General features: G+C 42.4%; 1 protein-coding gene across 6 annotated transcripts in view; it reads left to right on the top strand.

Moving 5' to 3' along the window:
- LOC110533632 (cytospin-B) overlaps positions 1-16,344 on the top strand; it is a 166,525-nt gene extending 150,181 nt beyond the window's left edge. For all 6 annotated transcript variants that reach the window (XM_090186331.1, XM_090186330.1, XM_036990047.2 and 3 more), the window contains 2 exons: positions 8,586-8,645; positions 15,245-16,344. In XM_090186331.1, coding sequence (XP_090042457.1) covers positions 8,586-8,645; positions 15,245-15,334 — 150 coding nt within the window. In that variant the 3' untranslated portion in view covers positions 15,335-16,344. The remainder of the gene's footprint in view (positions 1-8,585; positions 8,646-15,244) is intronic.
- Positions 16,345-17,208: the final 864 nt, after the last annotated feature.

The raw sequence follows: 17,208 nt of genomic DNA, 5'->3' as shown, positions 1-17,208 counted from the left end.
AATGACACACCAGTGAGTCAGGCTACACTCACTAACATGCTGGAGAAGCACAAATAACTTTTCAAAGATGTCTACGGCGAAATACAAGACTTCACAGCAAAAGTTAGAGTGAAAGAAGGAACCAAGCCTATCTTTCACAAACCATGTCCAGTTCCCTATGCTCTTAAGGAAGCACTAGAGAAGGAACTGTACCACCTCCAGAAGAATAACATCCTCACGAAAGTAGAGAGGAGCGACTGGGCCGCTCCGATCGTTGTAGTCCCAAAGAAAGACAAGACCGTCAGAATGAGAGCTGCATACTACCAGAGGAATATCCACTACCCTACGCTGAAAATCTGTTTGCCACTCTAGCTGGTGGAAAGGTTTTCAGTAAGCTGGACCTGTCATTCGCTTATCAGCAACTGAAGCTGGATCCGGAGTCGGAACAGTATCTGACCATCAATACACACAAGGGGCTATTCAGATTCAATCGCTTGGCCTATGGAATCTCGACAGCTCCAGCGATATTCCAACACACAATGGATCAGATCTTGGACGGTATAGACAATGTTGTGTGCTTCATGGACGACATCCTCATGTCAGCACCAACCATTGGAGAGCACCTTGCTCCTGAACTATTGCGGAAAGTTTGTGGCAAACTTGTCCACATTGTTGCATCCGCTTCACCAACTGCTGCAGGTCGATACAAAGTGGAATTGGTCCCCACAATGCGAAGAAGCATTCAAGACTTGCAAACAGTGTCTGTTAAAGAGCAAGTGGCTTGCCCACTATGACACAGAGATTAAGCTGAGACTCGCGTGTAATGCATCTCCATACAGAGAAGGAGCCGTCATCTCACATGTTATACCTTCAGGTGAAGAACACCCTATTGCATTTGCATCACGGACTCTGTCACTAAGTGAGAAAAATTATGCTCAAATTGAGAAGAAAGCCCTGAGCATAATATTCAGAGTGAAGAAGTTTCACAAATATCTCTACGGAAGGAAGTTCCAACTACTGACAGATCACAAGCCTCTGTTGGCCATCCTTGGACCAGAATCAGCCATACCAACCATTGCTGCACTTCGAATGCAACGTTGGGCTCCGATATTGCTAGCCTACGACTACGAGATCGAGTACAGACGAGCAGTGATCACGCAAATGCAGATGCACTATCAAGACTACCATGCAATAGGGACTCCGACAGTAAAGATGATAGAGCAGTCTTCCAGATCTCTCTCATCAATGAACTTCCCATATCTGCTTCAGACATAGCAGAGGAAACGAGGAAAGACAAAGTCCTTTCCAAAGTCTTGGACTTAAAATTAGGCGGTTGGCCAACCTTCGTAAATGACGATGACCTTCGTCCATTCATCGAAAAGAAAGACCAGTTGTCCACTGATCAAGGATGTGTTCTGTGGGGATCAAGGGTGGTGGTACCTCACACATTTCAGAGGAGACTGCTATCTGACCTGCATGAGGGACATCCAAGGATCACTTGAATGAAAGCACTCACCCGCAGTTATCTGTGGTGGCCTGGACAACAAGCCTGCTGCTGCACCTCTTCATCCATAGTCCTGGGCTGCTACACCATGGGAACGTATCCATGTGAATTACGCCGAGATTGACGAGCATATTTCCTTGTTGTCATCGATGTCCATTCCAAGTGGATGGAAGTGTTCCCTTCTCAACTGACCACAGCTGAGAAGACCATCAATATTCTCAGACACCTGTTCGCAACCTTTGGACTAGTCAAGGAGCTCGTATTGGACAATGGCCCTCCTTTCACCTCAAACGATTTTGAAATGTTTCTCAAGAAAAATGGAGTACGGCACCTGTCACCAACCTTACCATCCGGCATCAAACGGAGCAGTGGAGAGAGCCGTGCAAACCTTTAAGAAGGCCTGGACTGGACTCAAGGTTCAGTCTGTTCTCACCCACCAAAGGCTTCCCCGGTTCCTGTTTATTTAATGTAACACACCACACACAGTAACGGAACGTACACCAGCTGAACTGTTTCTGAAACGCCAACCACGTACCCGCCTGAAATTGTTGAAACCAGACCTGTCAAGCACTGTGGCAAAGCACCAGCTACAGCAGAAGAAAGCTCATGACAGACACTCAGACTGTCAGAGAATTCAAAGAGGGAGAGAGGGTGATGGTACGTGATTTCAGACACCTCAAGCGCCTGTGGAACTCAGGTGTGATCTTGCAACGCAGAGGACCTTTGACTTACCAAGTTCAAATTGGTCATCGCCATGTCAACGTTCATGTGGATCATCTGCTACGGTCCAACGCCCCAGCAGAGACATTCCGAGAGAATAAGAACAATAACGACCCCAGGACTATTCTCTTGACTGTGGACGTACGGGAGAGACAGAGCCTGAACTTCCACCCGAACCTGGCCCACCACCGGAAGCCCAGGAGGAGCGGAGATATCCTATTCGACAGCAAAGGGCACCTCAAAAGCTTGACCTGAGTTGAGCTGTTTCAGGAGGTAACAGACAGTAAAACAAACAAACACTTTAATATGTCCTAGATAAAAGGAAAGAAAAAGGAAATCACCTGGGTTAGTTATTAGGACACAAACTCCATCTTCGGGGAAGAATAATCTCCTAGATTTGTGCTGGGCTCTGAAAAGTCTGTTTCAACCCAGGAGTTGAAAAATGTTTAAGAATGCATTGTTCAGATATTGCATTAGTAGTTCCCTAACATATTGACCTTGTTCTCTGGGAGTTAAACACTATGGGGGACGAGTGTAGTATCTGTGATCTTCATCTGTTTATATTAGTTGCTATGCTGTTACTAAGCAGTAACGTATTACGGCAGTGTTATGTTACTACACCTAACAGGAAATGCACATGCGCACTATCGGGCCTGGGGCTGTAGAGCACGAGGCATTTTTGACTAAACAAAACTTTCTGTACTCCAGTCTCCTGCCTAGTCATTTCTCCACGACACAAATATGACACCCACCAGGAAGAATGGAGGAGGAGGTGTGATGGTGTGGGGTTGTTTTGTTGGTGACACTGTCAGTGATTTATTTAGAATTCAAGGCACACTTGAATTCTAATTGAATGCTTATTTGGCTGTTCTTGCCATAATATGGACTTGGTCTTTTAACAAATAGGGCTATCAGAGTAGGTGATCATCCGTCCACCTACTCTGCATCTCACAAAGACACCAAATTTGGACTCATCAGACCAGAGGACAGATTTCCACCACAACATTCTGCAGCGATATGCCATCTGCGCTTAGTGGGACTATCATTTGTTTTTCAACAGGACAATGACCAATCACACCTCCAGGCTGCATAAGGGCTATTTGACCAAGAAGGAGAGTGATGGAGTGCTGCATCCGATGACCTGACCTCCACAATCACCCGACCTCAACCCAATTGAGATTGTTTGGGATGAGTTGGACCGCAGAGTGAAGGAAAAGCAGCCAACAAGTGCTCAGCATATGTGGGAACTCTTTCAAGACTGTTGGAAAAGCATTCCAGGTGAAGCTGGTTGAGAGAATGCCAAGAGTGTCCTAAGCTGCCATCAAGGCAAATGGTGGCTACTTTGAATAATGTAAAGTATTTTGATTTGATTAACACTTTTTAGGTTACTACATGATTCTATATGTGTTATTTAATATTTTTGATGTCTTCACTATCATTCTACAATTTAGAAAATAGTACAAATAAAGAAACATCCTTGAGTAAGTAGGTGTGTCCAAACTGTTGACTTGTACTGTATATGTAGGTGGCATATGGAAAGGAGAAAGAAGGGCACAAAAATACAGCAAACAGACAACCCATGCCATGCGTTGGGTTTAGCAGCCCTGTATTAATTCAATCAGCTCACCATAAACCATTAAGGACTAAACCTAGGCACAAGCACACACACCTCGATGCCGCATGTTGTACGTGACAAATAAGACAGGTTGATTACTATGGTAACACCCTCACGTGCCATCCTGATGATAGCGACAAGGCTAGCCCATCCCCAGTGGGTCGTTTCATCTCAAAAAGTAAAAGAAACAATCTCAGATTGTTGTGAAATCGTTTCTGTAGTTACAAACAGATAAGATTAGCATTCCTGCAACATTATTTTGTTGAAATATATTTTGATCTCTGAGAAATTAAGCTAATTGATTCCACGCAAATTGGCCATTTTAATTCATAAGATTCATATGATATTCAATAAATATAGTACCGGACATCCAATTTGGAACTAACTTTTTTCTACCAATGAGTAAGACGTGCAAACAAACAAAAATTGTCAAAAGACACCCACACTAATTCCACCTCAACAACCAGTATCGAGTATCAGTTCTCTGTCTGACAAGTAGTATGGAGTATTGTTTCTTCATACTATGTAATGTATTCCCAGCGATTTTGGGGATAGTTATTTTTCCCTGTTCAGAGAAATTAGGCATTGAAGTTGTGAGGTTTATGTCCCGTCATACATTCTGATATAACCAGGTTCTGACCACTAGATGGTGCTGTTCATTCTATTAGGTTTGTTTCCTTACGCTGTTAGCAGTTTATGGGCAAGTTATGACAACAGTCCATGCTTAGTTTTTTTTAAATTGGCCAGTGTTTCAAATGCAAACATTTTAGTATTGTGTCACAAATCCAATGCAAGCCAATGGTACCTATTTGAGCAATTCGAGCTTCATGTCCAACTCATCCTATAGTATCTAAAAATGTATTGTGTAACTCAGTGAAGTTAATTATGATTTGGTCATGAAGTGCAAACATGCTAATATAGGTACCATTTGTACAATAAATGAAAAAAAAGTTAGCATTTGAAACGGGGGACAGGTAAACACACCCAAAGCATGAATTCAAATCAAATCAAACTTTATTTTTCACATGCGCCAAATACAACAAGTGTAGACCTTACAGTGAAATGCTTACTTACAAGCCCTTAACCAACGGTGCAGTTCAAGAAGAGTTAAGAAAATATTTACCAAATAAACTAAAGTAAAAAATAATACTGTACCGAGTCAGTGTGCGGACGTACATGTTAGTTGAGGTAATTTGTACATGTAGGTACAGTAGGGTGAAGTGACTATGCATAGATAATATATAGAGATGACGTGATGTGGACACCAATGAACTTGAAACTCTCGACCCGCTCCACTACAGCCCCATCGATGTTAATGGGGGCCTGTTCGGCCCGCCTTTTCCTGTAGTCCACGATCAGCTCCTTTGTCTTGCTCACATTGAGGGAGAGGATGTTGTCCTGGCACCACATTGCCAGTTTTCTGACCTCCTCCCTATAGGCTGACTCATCGTTATCGGTGATCAGGTCCTACCATTGTTGTGTCGTCTGCAAACTTAATGATGGTATTGGAATCGTGTTTGGCTACGCAGTCATGGGTGAACAGGGAGTACAGGAGGGGACTAAGTACACACCCCTGAGGGGCCCCAGTATTGAGGATCAGCGCGGCAGACGTGTTGTTGCCTACCCTTGCCTCCTGGGGGCGGCCCGTCAGGAAGTCCTGGATCCAGTTGTAGAGGGAGGTGTTTAGTCCCAGAGTACTTAGCTTAGTGATGAGCTTCGTGGGCACTATGGTGTTGAACGCTGAGCTGTAGTCAATGAACAGCATTCTCACATAGGTGTTCCTTTTGTCCTGGTGGGAAAGGGCAGTGTGGAGTGTGATTGAGATTGCGTAATCTGTGGATATGTTGGGGCAGTATGCGAATTGGAGTGGATCTAGGGTATCCGGGAGGATGCTGTTGATGTGAGCCATGACCAGCCTTTCAAAGCACTTCATGGCTACCGACGTGAGTGCTACGGGGCAGTAATTATTTAAGCAGGTTACCTTTGCGTCATTGGGCACAGGGACTATGGTGGTCTGCTTGAAACATATTACAGACTTGGTCAGGGAGAGGTTGAAAATGTCAATGAAGACACTTACCAGTTGGTCCACGCATGCTTTGAGTACACGTCCTGGTAATCTGTCTGGCCCCGTGGCTTTGTGAATGTTGACCTGTTTAAAGGTCTTGCTCACAGCTGATGCTCTCGTGCATGCTTCAGTGTTGCTTGCCCCAAACGAGCATAAAAGGCATTTATGTCATCTGGTAGGCTCGCGTCACTGGACATGCTGGTAAAAATTTGGTGAAACTGATTTAAGTTTGCCCGCATTAAAGTCCGTGGCCACTAGGAGTGCCGCTTTTGGATGAGCATTTTCTTGTTTGCTTATGGCCTTATTGAGTTGGTTGAGTGCGGTCTTAGTGCCAGCATCTGTGGTGGTAAATAGACAGCTACGAATAATATAGATGAGAACTCTCTTGGTAGATAGTGTGGTCTACAGATTATCATAAGGTTCTCTACCTCAGGTGAGCAATACCTCAAGACTTCTTTAATATTAGACATTGCGCACCAACTGTTATTGACAAATAGACACACACCCCTCGTATTACCAGTCAAAGCTTCTCTGTTCTGCTGGTGCATGGAAAATCCCGCCAGCTTTATATTATCCGTGTCGGCGTTCTTCCACGACTCTGTGAAACATAAGAGATTACAATTTTTAATGTCCCGTTGTTAGGATAATCGTAGGTCATCAATTTTATTTTCCAATTCTTGCATGTTAGCCATTAGAACGAATGGCAGTGGAAGTTTACTCGCTTGCATAGCGATTCTCAGCCGGCGGCCCGACCTGCTCCCCCTTTACCTCCGTACTTTCTTCACGCAAATTACGTGGATTTGGGCCTGTTCCCTGGAAAGCAGTATATCCTCGTCGGACTCGTTATAGGCAAAAGCTTCTTCCAGTTCGAGGTGAGCAATGGCTGTTCTGATGTCCAGAAGTTATTTTCGGTCATAAGAGACGGTAGCAGCAACAGTATGTAAAAAAAATAAGTAAAAAATAAGTTACAAACAACGCAAAAAAACTCACATAATTCCATCTTAATTGTACGCCATCGTCAATCGGATTGATGTCCATTGACTGCTTACAGTGTAAGCAAACCAATATGTCATTTTGTAATTCGGGTTATCTATCCCTTTGATATTGAGGAGGGGGGATCACACTTGTTTCCACCTAATAACAGGAACAGAACCATCTAGTGGTCAGAACCTTGTAATTTCAGGATGTATAATGGGGCTCTAGAGAGTTTTTCCTAGCCACCTTGCTTCTACATCAGCATTGCTTGCTCTCTGGGGTTTTAGGTTCGGTTTCTGTATAAGCACTTTATGACAACTGCTGATGTAAAAAGGGCTTTATAAATAAATGTGATAGGTTTATGTCAATCAAACAATTAACTTCAATGACGAACATTTCTCTGAGCAGTGGGAACAGCCATCACCAAATTTGGTGGGAATACATGACATAGTAAGAAAAAAATAATACTCCAAGCCGCAGCACCATATTACTTGTCAGACACGGAGAATTGATTCTGTATACTGGTTGTTGGGTACGATTAGCATGGGGTGTCCGTGGCTTTTGACATTTTTGTTTCCTCATGTCTTACTCATTGGTAGAAAAAAGTTTGGTCCAAACCGGAAGTGGGGTATTGAATATTATATGAATCCTATAAAATAATATGGCCAATTTCGGTGCACTTAGCTTAATTTCTCAGAGATATAATTACGTATATTTCAACAAAATAATGTTGCAGGAATGCTTATCTTATCTGTTTCTAACAGCAAAAAAAAACAATTTCAGAACAATCTGAGATTGGCTTGCTGGCTTGCTGAAGTTGGCTTGCTGAAATTGATATAAGGGTGGCAGATAGCATAGTGGTTAGAGCTTTGGGCCAGTAACCAAAAGGTTGCTGGATCGAATCCCTGAGCTGACAAGGTAAAAATATTTTGTTCTGCCCCTGAACAAGGCAGTTAACCCACTGTTTCCTGGTAGGCTGTCATTGTAAATAAGAATTTGTTCTTAACTGATTTGCCTAGTTAAATAATTAAAATTACATGGAATGACCTCAGTGAATTTTTCAGTGAGGGCTTTATTGCATTCTGCTGAGCCACTTCCTAGTTCCTAGGCCCCCTTTGACAGCAGAAGTTCTCCTTTCCTAGAATGTTACTTCTATCATTGCATTCATCCAAGCTCTCTGTCATGGTTGAAAAGAATGTTATTTATACCAAAATATTTACTGTTGGACTCCCAACACCATGGTGTTCAGCCTCTTCATGCAGCAGATATTATGGGCCGGTCCAAAGCAAACAACCTAGGCTATCTGTTCAAAAATAATATTGAAATAATCATCATCCTGAATGTTTCCTAGTCCCAAAGACAAACACTTTGATGGTCAAAGTAATTCTACGTCTCAGAGAGGTCAGTGACTCTTTGACTCTCCTCCCCCTCTCCTCGTACCACTCCCTCCCCCTCATGCAAACAGTTTGGTGTAGTTTCCAGAAGGAATATGCCCTGTGTGTTTAGAAGTTGTTTTCTTTATAGATGTGTTCTGTTTGTTGCTGTTTGCAGCGCTCTGAGTGATAATGAGTGAGGAAGAAAAGGGGGGGGGGGGGAGGGCCCTGCAGTGTGTTATGAGTAAGGAGGAGGAGGAGGAGGGAGGCTCTGTAGTGTGTTATGAATGACGAAGAGGAAGAATAGGAGGAGTGAGGCCCTCTAAATATCAACCCTGTTTGTTTTTCCTACAGGGACGGAATCTGTCCCTGGCATTTCAGGCTGCAGAAAGCATCGGCATCAAACCCTCCCTGGTGAGTTGAACTGAACAACCAGAGACCAGACAATACACCAACGTAGCATAGACGCTTAAATCTGGTTTATTACTAAACAAATGACCTGATTTGATTAACTACAGAATGACTATGCTGCTTTGATTTATCTACAGAAGCAACATTTGATTAGATTATTGCATTTTATCGAGTGATAGAGTGATCAGCGTTCAATACCATAGTCCCCTCAAAGCTCGGGACCCTGGGATTGAACTCCAACCTATGCAACTTGATCCTGGACTTCCTGACGGGCCGACCCCAGGTGGTGAGGGTAGGCAACAACACCTCCGCCACACTGACCATCAACATGGGGTCCCCCCAGGGGTGTGTGCATGTTCACCCACAACTGCGTGGCCAAGCACGACTCCAACACCATCATTAACTTGGCTGACGACACAATGGTGGTCCCAATAAAGCATCTTACTTTGACCAGATTCGCACAGCAAGAAAATAATACTTCAGCAAGAGGAAATGTGAATTATTATGTGGATTATAATTAATTATCATTTTTGTAGGGGTTGATACCTTTTTTGTTAGGGCAAATCAAGTCTGAAATTACAAACTTTAGAAGCATTTTTAAACCTTGAATACACTAGAAGATTGCATTTCTATGCAGGAAATTTTCTGCAACAACAGTGTGAACAAATTAAGATCCAACATCTGTAGGCCTGATCACCGACAGCGATGAGACAGCCTACAGGGAGAAGGTCAAAGATCTGTCAGCATGGTGCCAGGATAACAACCTCTCCCTCAATGTCAGCAAGACCAGAGAGCTAAATGAGCACTACAGGAAACTGGGGGGGAACAACCACATTCACATTGGCATGGCTGCAGTGGATAGGTTCAAGAGCTTCAAGTTCCTCAAGTGTCGACATCACTTAGGACTTAACATGGTAAAAACACACCGGCACAGTCGTGAAGAGGGCGCCACAGCGCCTCTTCTCCCTCAGGAGGCTGAAGAGATATGGCATGGGACCTCAGCTCCTCAAGAAGTTCTGCAGCTGCACCATCAAGAAATGCTGGACTGGCTGCATCACCACCTGGTATGGCAACTGCAACCGTAAAGCTCTACAGTAAATCATTTGGGCCGAGCTCCCAGCCATCTAGGACATTAATACCAGGCGGTGTCTGAGGAAGACCCGGATAATTGCCAGACTTCAGCCACCCCAGCCATGGACTGTTCTCTCCGCTACCTGCTGGCAAGCGTTACCAGAGCATCAGGTCTTGGACCAACAGGCTCCGAGACAGCTTCTATCACCAAGCAATAAGACTCTTGACCAGCTAACCAATAGCTGCCCACCTTCACCCACAGACTACCTGCACTGACTCTATCTGCACTTACATTGCACACTCACAGGTCTCTATACACACACTCACACATACTTACACTGACATTCTCACAGTGCCTGTACAGTGCCTTGCAAAAGTATTCGGCCCCCTGGAACTTTGCGACCTTTTGCCACATTTCAGGCTTCAAACATAAAGATATAAAACTGTATTTTTTTGTGAAGAATCAACAACAAGTGGGACACAATCATGAAGTGGAACGACATTTATTGGATATTTCAAACTTTTTTAACAAATCAAAAACTGAAAAATTGGGCGTGCAAAATTATTCAGCCCCTTTACTTTCAGTGCAGCAAACTCTCTCCAGAAGTTCAGTGAGGATCTCTGAATGATCCAATGTTGACCTAAATGACTAATGATGATAAATACAATCCACCTGTGTGTAATCAAGTCTCCGTATAAATGCACCTGCACTGTGATAGTCTCAGAGGTCCGTTAAAAGCGCAGAGAGCATCATGAAGAACAAGGAACACACCAGGCAGGTCCGAGATACTGTTGTGAAGAAGTTTAAAGCCGGATTTGGATACAAAAAGATTTCCCAAGTTTTAAACATCCCAAGGAGCACTGTGCAAGCGATAATATTGAAATGGAAGGAGTATCAGACCACTGCAAATCTACCAAGACCTGGACGTCCCTCTAAACTTTCAGCTCATACAAGGAGAAGACTGATCAGAGATGCAGCCAAGAGGGCCATGATCACTCTGGATGAACTGCAGAGATCTACAGCTGAGGTGGGAGACTCTGTCCATAGGACAACAATCAGTTGTATATTGCACAAATCTGGCCTTTATGGAAGAGTGGCAAGAAGAAAGCCATTTCTTAAAGATATCCATAAAAAGTGTTGTTTAAAGTTTGCCACAAGCCACCTGGGAGACACACCAAACATGTGGAAGAAGGTGCTCTGGTCAGATGAAACCAAAATTGAACTTTTTGGCAACAATGCAAAACGTTATGTTTGGCGTAAAAGCAACACAGCTGAACACACCATCCCCACTGTCAAACATGGTGGTGGCAGCATCATGGTTTGGGCCTGCTTTTCTTCAGCAGGGACAGGGAAGATGGTTAAAATTGATGGGAAGATGGATGGAGCCAAATACAGGACCATTCTGGAAGAAAACCTGATGGAGTCTGCAAAAGACCGGAGACTGGGACGGAGATTTGTCTTCCAACAAGACAACGATCCAAAACATAAAGCAAAATCTACAATGGAATGGTTCAAAAATAAACATATCCAGGTGTTAGAATGGCCAAGTCAAAGTCCAGACCTGAATCCAATCGAGAATCTGTGGAAAGAACTGAAAACTGCTGTTCACAAATGCTCTCCATCCAACCTCACTGAGCTCGAGCTGTTTTGCAAGGAGGAATGGGAAAAAATGTCAGTCTCTCGATGTGCAAAACTGATAGAGACATACCCCAAGCGACTTACAGCTGTAATCGCAGCAAAAGGTGGCGCTACAAAGTATTAACTTAAGGGGGCTGAATAATTTTGCACGCCCAATTTTTCAGTTTTTGATTTGTTAAAAAGGTTTGAAATATCCAATAAATGTCGTTCCACTTCATGATTGTGTCCCACTTGTTGTTGATTCTTCACAAAAAAATACAGTTTTATATCTTTCTGTTTGAAGCCTGAAATGTGGCAAAAGGTCGCAAAGTTCAAGGGGGCCGAATACTTTCGCAAGGCACTGTATACTGAGATCATGTGACAGATCATGTGACCCTTAGATTGCACTACCAAAGACTACCAAAGACTTTATTTAACTAATTATGGGGCTTCATAGCAAAGGGGATGAATACATATTCACGCAACACTTTCCTTTTTTTCCACTTCACTTCACTTTTTATTTCACTTCACCAATTTGGACTATTTTGTTTATGTCCATTACATAAAATCCAAATAAAAATCCATTCAAATTACAGGTTGTAATGCAACAAAATAGGAAAAAACGCCAAGGGGGATGAATTATTTTGCAAGGCACTGTATATATATTGCTCGTTCTGATATTTATTTGTATTGTTTTAATATTTTTATTATGTGTGTATTGTTATCGTATTGCTAGGTATAACTGCATTTCGCTGCACCTGCGATAACTTTGATTTGATTCTAATAATATGATTAATGAATAACTAAATGAATGCAAATCCTTCTGAGTCAACACACACATGACTAGTAGTTATTTTAAAATAAATATTTGTACTGTGATTTCCCTGTAAACCTAGTGGAGGGGATAACTGCGTGGATGTATCAGGCTTAGGCATTGGTACACTATGTGTTCTTTATGACAGTGTATGTTAGGTCTAGTGGATGTTAACTTAACTTGACAATGGTGTTTTCCATGTCCTACATTATATGTGACGTTTTGTCCTCAGTGCATGCAAAGAGCAAGCCAGGGCTCACTATGGTAGCTGGGTGTTTGGGAGAGTCAGGCTTGTTACAGTCAGGATGCAAGTTGGGTTAGCTAGCTAGCTAGCTAATAATACATCCTTTTTTTATATTTAAAAAATGTATTTACTTACTTGAATAGGTTCTCCCACTGTCTCCGATTTTTGGATCCTTACACAAACAAAATAATGGGAAATCTTTTAGGTGGTAGCAAAGCCCAGCCAGCAGCCATGTGGACAAATGTGGACAAATGTGGACAAGGGAAAAAGTGTGTTTGTCACCAGACGAGTTTAGAACGTGTTGTGACATTTGACTTTACCAGTGTAATTTCAATAAATATAAATCACAGACTGTCGGTATAAAGTGTACTGTCGGTACACTTTATAACTTGAAAACTGTCTCTTTAAACTAGAATAGACAACAACAACCCAGACGGAAAACAGTGACGCACATAACATACAACACCCCTTCTACGGGCATGTGGGGGAGGGTTTTTGAAATGTAACTGTAACTGATGTGAAATGGCTAGCTAGTTAGCGTGGTGCACGCTAATAATGTTTCAGTCGGTGACGTCACTCGCTCTGAGACCTTGAAGTAGTTGTTCCCCTTGCTTTGCAAGGGCTGCAGTCTTTGTGGAGTGATGTGTAACGATGCTTTGTGGGAGGCAGTTGTTGACGTGTGCAGAGGGTCCCTGGTTCAAGCCCAGGTAGGGGCGAGGAGAGGGATGGAAGCTGTACCGTTACGTAACATCCAATCAAAATCTTGTCGCTGGCAGTCAACAGACGATTCAAACTGTTTTTGGGAAAAAAATCATCTCCAGACCTCCAAGGAATTCATTGCAGCATTGTGATTTTGGAGGTATAGCAACGTGAGACTACCAAAGTCCAACCAACTGGATGTCTGTGTCAAGACATTTGCCAACCAACTAGGTCTTAGGCCTCGAGTCAATCAGATCGAGCGTTAATGGCGTTTGAGGTGTAACTGCGGTATGAAATGACAAATCGGCGAGTGCTGCTCTTGTGTGTCACTAATCAAATCAAATCAAATGTATTTATATAGCCCTTCGTACATCAGCTGATATCTCAAAGTGTTTTACAGAAACCCAGCCTAAAACCCCAAACAGCAAGCAATGCAGGTGTAGAAGCACGGTGGCTAGGAAAAACTCCCTAGAAAGGCCAAAACCTAGGAAGAAACCTAGAGAGGAACCAGGCTATGTGGGGTGGCCAGTCCTCTTCTGGCTGTGCCAGGTGGAGATTATAACAGAACATGGCCAAGATGTTCAAATGTTCATAAATGACCAGCATGGTCAAATAATAATAAGGCAGAACAGTTGAAACTGGAGCAGCAGCACGGCCAGGTGGACTGGGGACAGCAAGGAGTCATCATGTCAGGTAGTCCTGAGGCATGGTCCTAGGGCTCAGGTACTCTGAGAGAGAGAAAGAAAGAGAGAATTAGAGAGAGCACACTTAAATTCACACAGGACACCGAATAGGACAGGAGAAGTACTCCAGATATAACAAACTGACCCTAGCCCCCGACACATAAACTACTGCAGCATAAATATTGGAGGCTGAGACTAATCCCTCCCTTCTTTATCCATACCACATTAGAAGTTGGGGTGGCAGGTAGCCTAGCGTTTAGCGTGTTAGGTCAGTAACCGAAAGGTTGCTAGATCAAATCCTTGAGCTGACAAGGTATAAATCTGTTGCTCTGCCCCTGAACAAGGCAGTTAACTCACTGATCCTAGGCTGTCATTGTAAATAATAATTTGCTCTTAAGCTCTTAACTGACTTGCCTGGTTAAATACATTAAAAAAAATAAGTTCAATAATAACAGGCGACTGCATGTTTTCATGTTCATTTGGATGGGGGGATTCAAATTGCCAACGATACAATGCAATTGTGTTCGTTGTCTGTAGCTTATGCCTGCCCATACCATACCCCACCCCACTATGGGGCACTCTGTTCACAACGTTGGCATCAGCAAACCACTCGCCCACACACACATGGTCTGCTGTTGTGAGGCCGGTTGGAAGTTCTGCCAAATTCTTTAAAACAACGTTGGAGGCTGCTTATGGTAGAGAAATCCACATTCAATTATCTGGCAAAAGCTCTGGTGGACATTCCTGCAGTCAGTATGCCAATTGCACGCTCCCTTAAAACTTTAGACATCTGTGGCATTGTGTTGTGTGACAAAACAGCACATTGTATAGAGGTATTTTATTGTCCCCAGCACAAGGTGTACCTGTGTAATGATCATACTGCTTAATCAGCTTCTTGATATGCCACACCTGTCAGGTGGATAGATTATCTTGGCAAAGGAGAACACTAACAGGGATGTAACAGGGATGTAAACCAATTTGTGCACAAAATTTGAGAGAAATTCGATTTTTGTGCGTATAGAACATTTCTGGGATCTTTTATTTCTGCTCATGAAACATGGGACCAACGCTTTACATGTTGCGTTTATATTTTTGTTCAGTGTACATTGTTTATGGGTTTCCCAGATCTATGCCATTGTCATGAAGCCCAAACGAACGCTTTCAGCCCAGACGACAGACTGATTACGTCAGTCTGATTACAGCCCCAAACCTGGCTAGGGCTGCTTTGAAGGCAGTGTCTCAGTAAAGAACAGGTAGTCTGAGCCTGTATAAACCAGCTTGTTTCTCTAAGGGCTAAGCCTTCGATGTCTGTCTCTCATTATTATTACCTCTGATTTGTGTCAATCTTGTATATTATATAATATATGTAGAATATGCCCATGTTTATATATAGCATCAATGTATGACATGTATTATGCTCCTACATCATACTGTTGAGTGAACTCTATTTTTTCTGTGTGTCTGTCCTTGCAGGACATTGATGAGTTGATGCACACGGACAGACCGGACTGGCAGAGTGTAATGCAGTACGTTTCTCAGATCTACAAGTACTTTGAGACTTGACCAGAGAAGAGGAGAATGAGGATTAGGAGGAGGAGGAAGAAGAAGAGGAAGAATGGAGGCACAGCAGCACTTTTTGTCCGGTCCAAGTCTCCTTCTCTCAACATGGAACCCTAGAACACTGTCTCAACCCCCTCAACACTTGCATCCATCTCAACACTAAATGCACGAAGAACCCTCCTGTTCATTTGAAGTTTGATCTTGCTTACTGTTACTGTTTTGTACATAATGGTACAAATGACGCTGAGTGTCAGAATGCTGAATTCTCTGACTGCATTTAAGAAGACACGCTGCAATTATATTGGATTGTTTATGTTGAAGTCAAATGATTATTTTTAAATTATACTTTAAAGGAAGAGTTTGATTTTACATGAGAAGCATATATCAAATAAAATTGCCTGGTTTCTGATTATCCATAAGAAACCATTGCCTTTGTTTTTGTTTTGAGACCGACCCATGTTGCCATCTATGATGTCATACTAAAATGAATTGACAACACTACATGTAGCTCTGAATAATTAGATTTTACATTCACGTTTATGTTATTATTAATACAGAATGTATTCGCTGTTTGTATGCTGTGGGACTGACTGACTGACTCAATCAAACCATTGTATGATGTGTCCTTTAGCAAGTGTTGTTTCTAGTTCTTGCACAGCAATGTGGTTTTGTCTCCAGCAAGCATCTTTCAGCTGGAGCTATCATACTGGGGATGGTCGAATGAACAAGAACTGCAAAATGTATTCAAACTGACATTTATGAAAATGTCATCCAAATGTACCATGAAGGACACTTTATACTATCTGGAATCAATCAAACAACCTTGAATTTGCAGCTTCAGTTATGGTTTGTCTCTTATAAATAAGGAAGTGCAGTATAGTGTTTATTTATTTACATATGTGCTGGGAAATGTGAGAATGATGCATGAAATGTATGTGAGCATTTTTTATTTACTGAGATTTCAGAGATTTACTCAGAGGTGGAAATTGTTAAATAAAGTATTTTGTCAATCAGCACTGGTCATTCTTACACTTTCTAGTGTGCGTGCGTGCGTACACCTGCATGTGTGTTAGCTGAGATTGGTTGTCATCTGAGTGGGTTACAGTAGGTACCCATATATTAATTTCCCCTCTCCTTTTGTTACAGGCTATAGAGGGAAGTGGGCAAGTGTTTCATGATTGTATGAAAGCTTTTGATATAATCCGGAATACAAGTAGACTAAGTAAATTAGATTACCAATAAATAACACCACATGAGAGGTTATGTTACAGATTTCAACATTGCACAACATTAGTGTTGTCAGTATCTATCTCCTTGACTGGTACCACTTTTAATTGGGTTTACAAAAAGCCTATTAAACCCTCTATGCCAGGGTTGTAAAAGTATTTATGTGTGGGAAAACAGAGTGGAAAATGGAGAGGTATTTTTGTTTTGCCATCAGGGCCATTCTTATATCCTAATGCATTTCTAAAGTTACTCCATAGTGCAGACAGGCTGGTACATGCCATTCAAACAGGTGAGTGTATTCTCTATCCTGCATGCAAACGTCACTTAAAAATAAGTAGAGGATCCTAGACTGACAATGTATATATATATAATATCTTTGATGATTCTGACTGAGGGAGGACAGTTACAAGTGGGTGGAAATGTAAGTGGATGAATCAATCCACCACATATTTTAGACATTCGTGAAGGGATAGCCTTGAAATTAAAGACATATGTAGATGCCTTTGGGTGGGATTTTGCCTGCACAGTAAAAAAAAACTACTACATCAACCTGAAAGCATGTTGGTTCATTGTTTACACCACATTTAATGGGTGCGTAACGGGTGCCTAATTACGCTTTTACACATGATGACTCTTGTCTCAGCTTCATT

This window comes from Oncorhynchus mykiss, chromosome 10 (assembly GCF_057628025.1).
Source record: "Oncorhynchus mykiss isolate SJ-2025 chromosome 10, ASM5762802v1, whole genome shotgun sequence".
NCBI classification, from domain to species: Eukaryota; Metazoa; Chordata; class Actinopteri; order Salmoniformes; family Salmonidae; genus Oncorhynchus; species Oncorhynchus mykiss.
The sequence above is the reverse complement of the archived record's forward strand: the minus strand, read 5'-3'. Positions and strand labels throughout refer to the sequence as shown.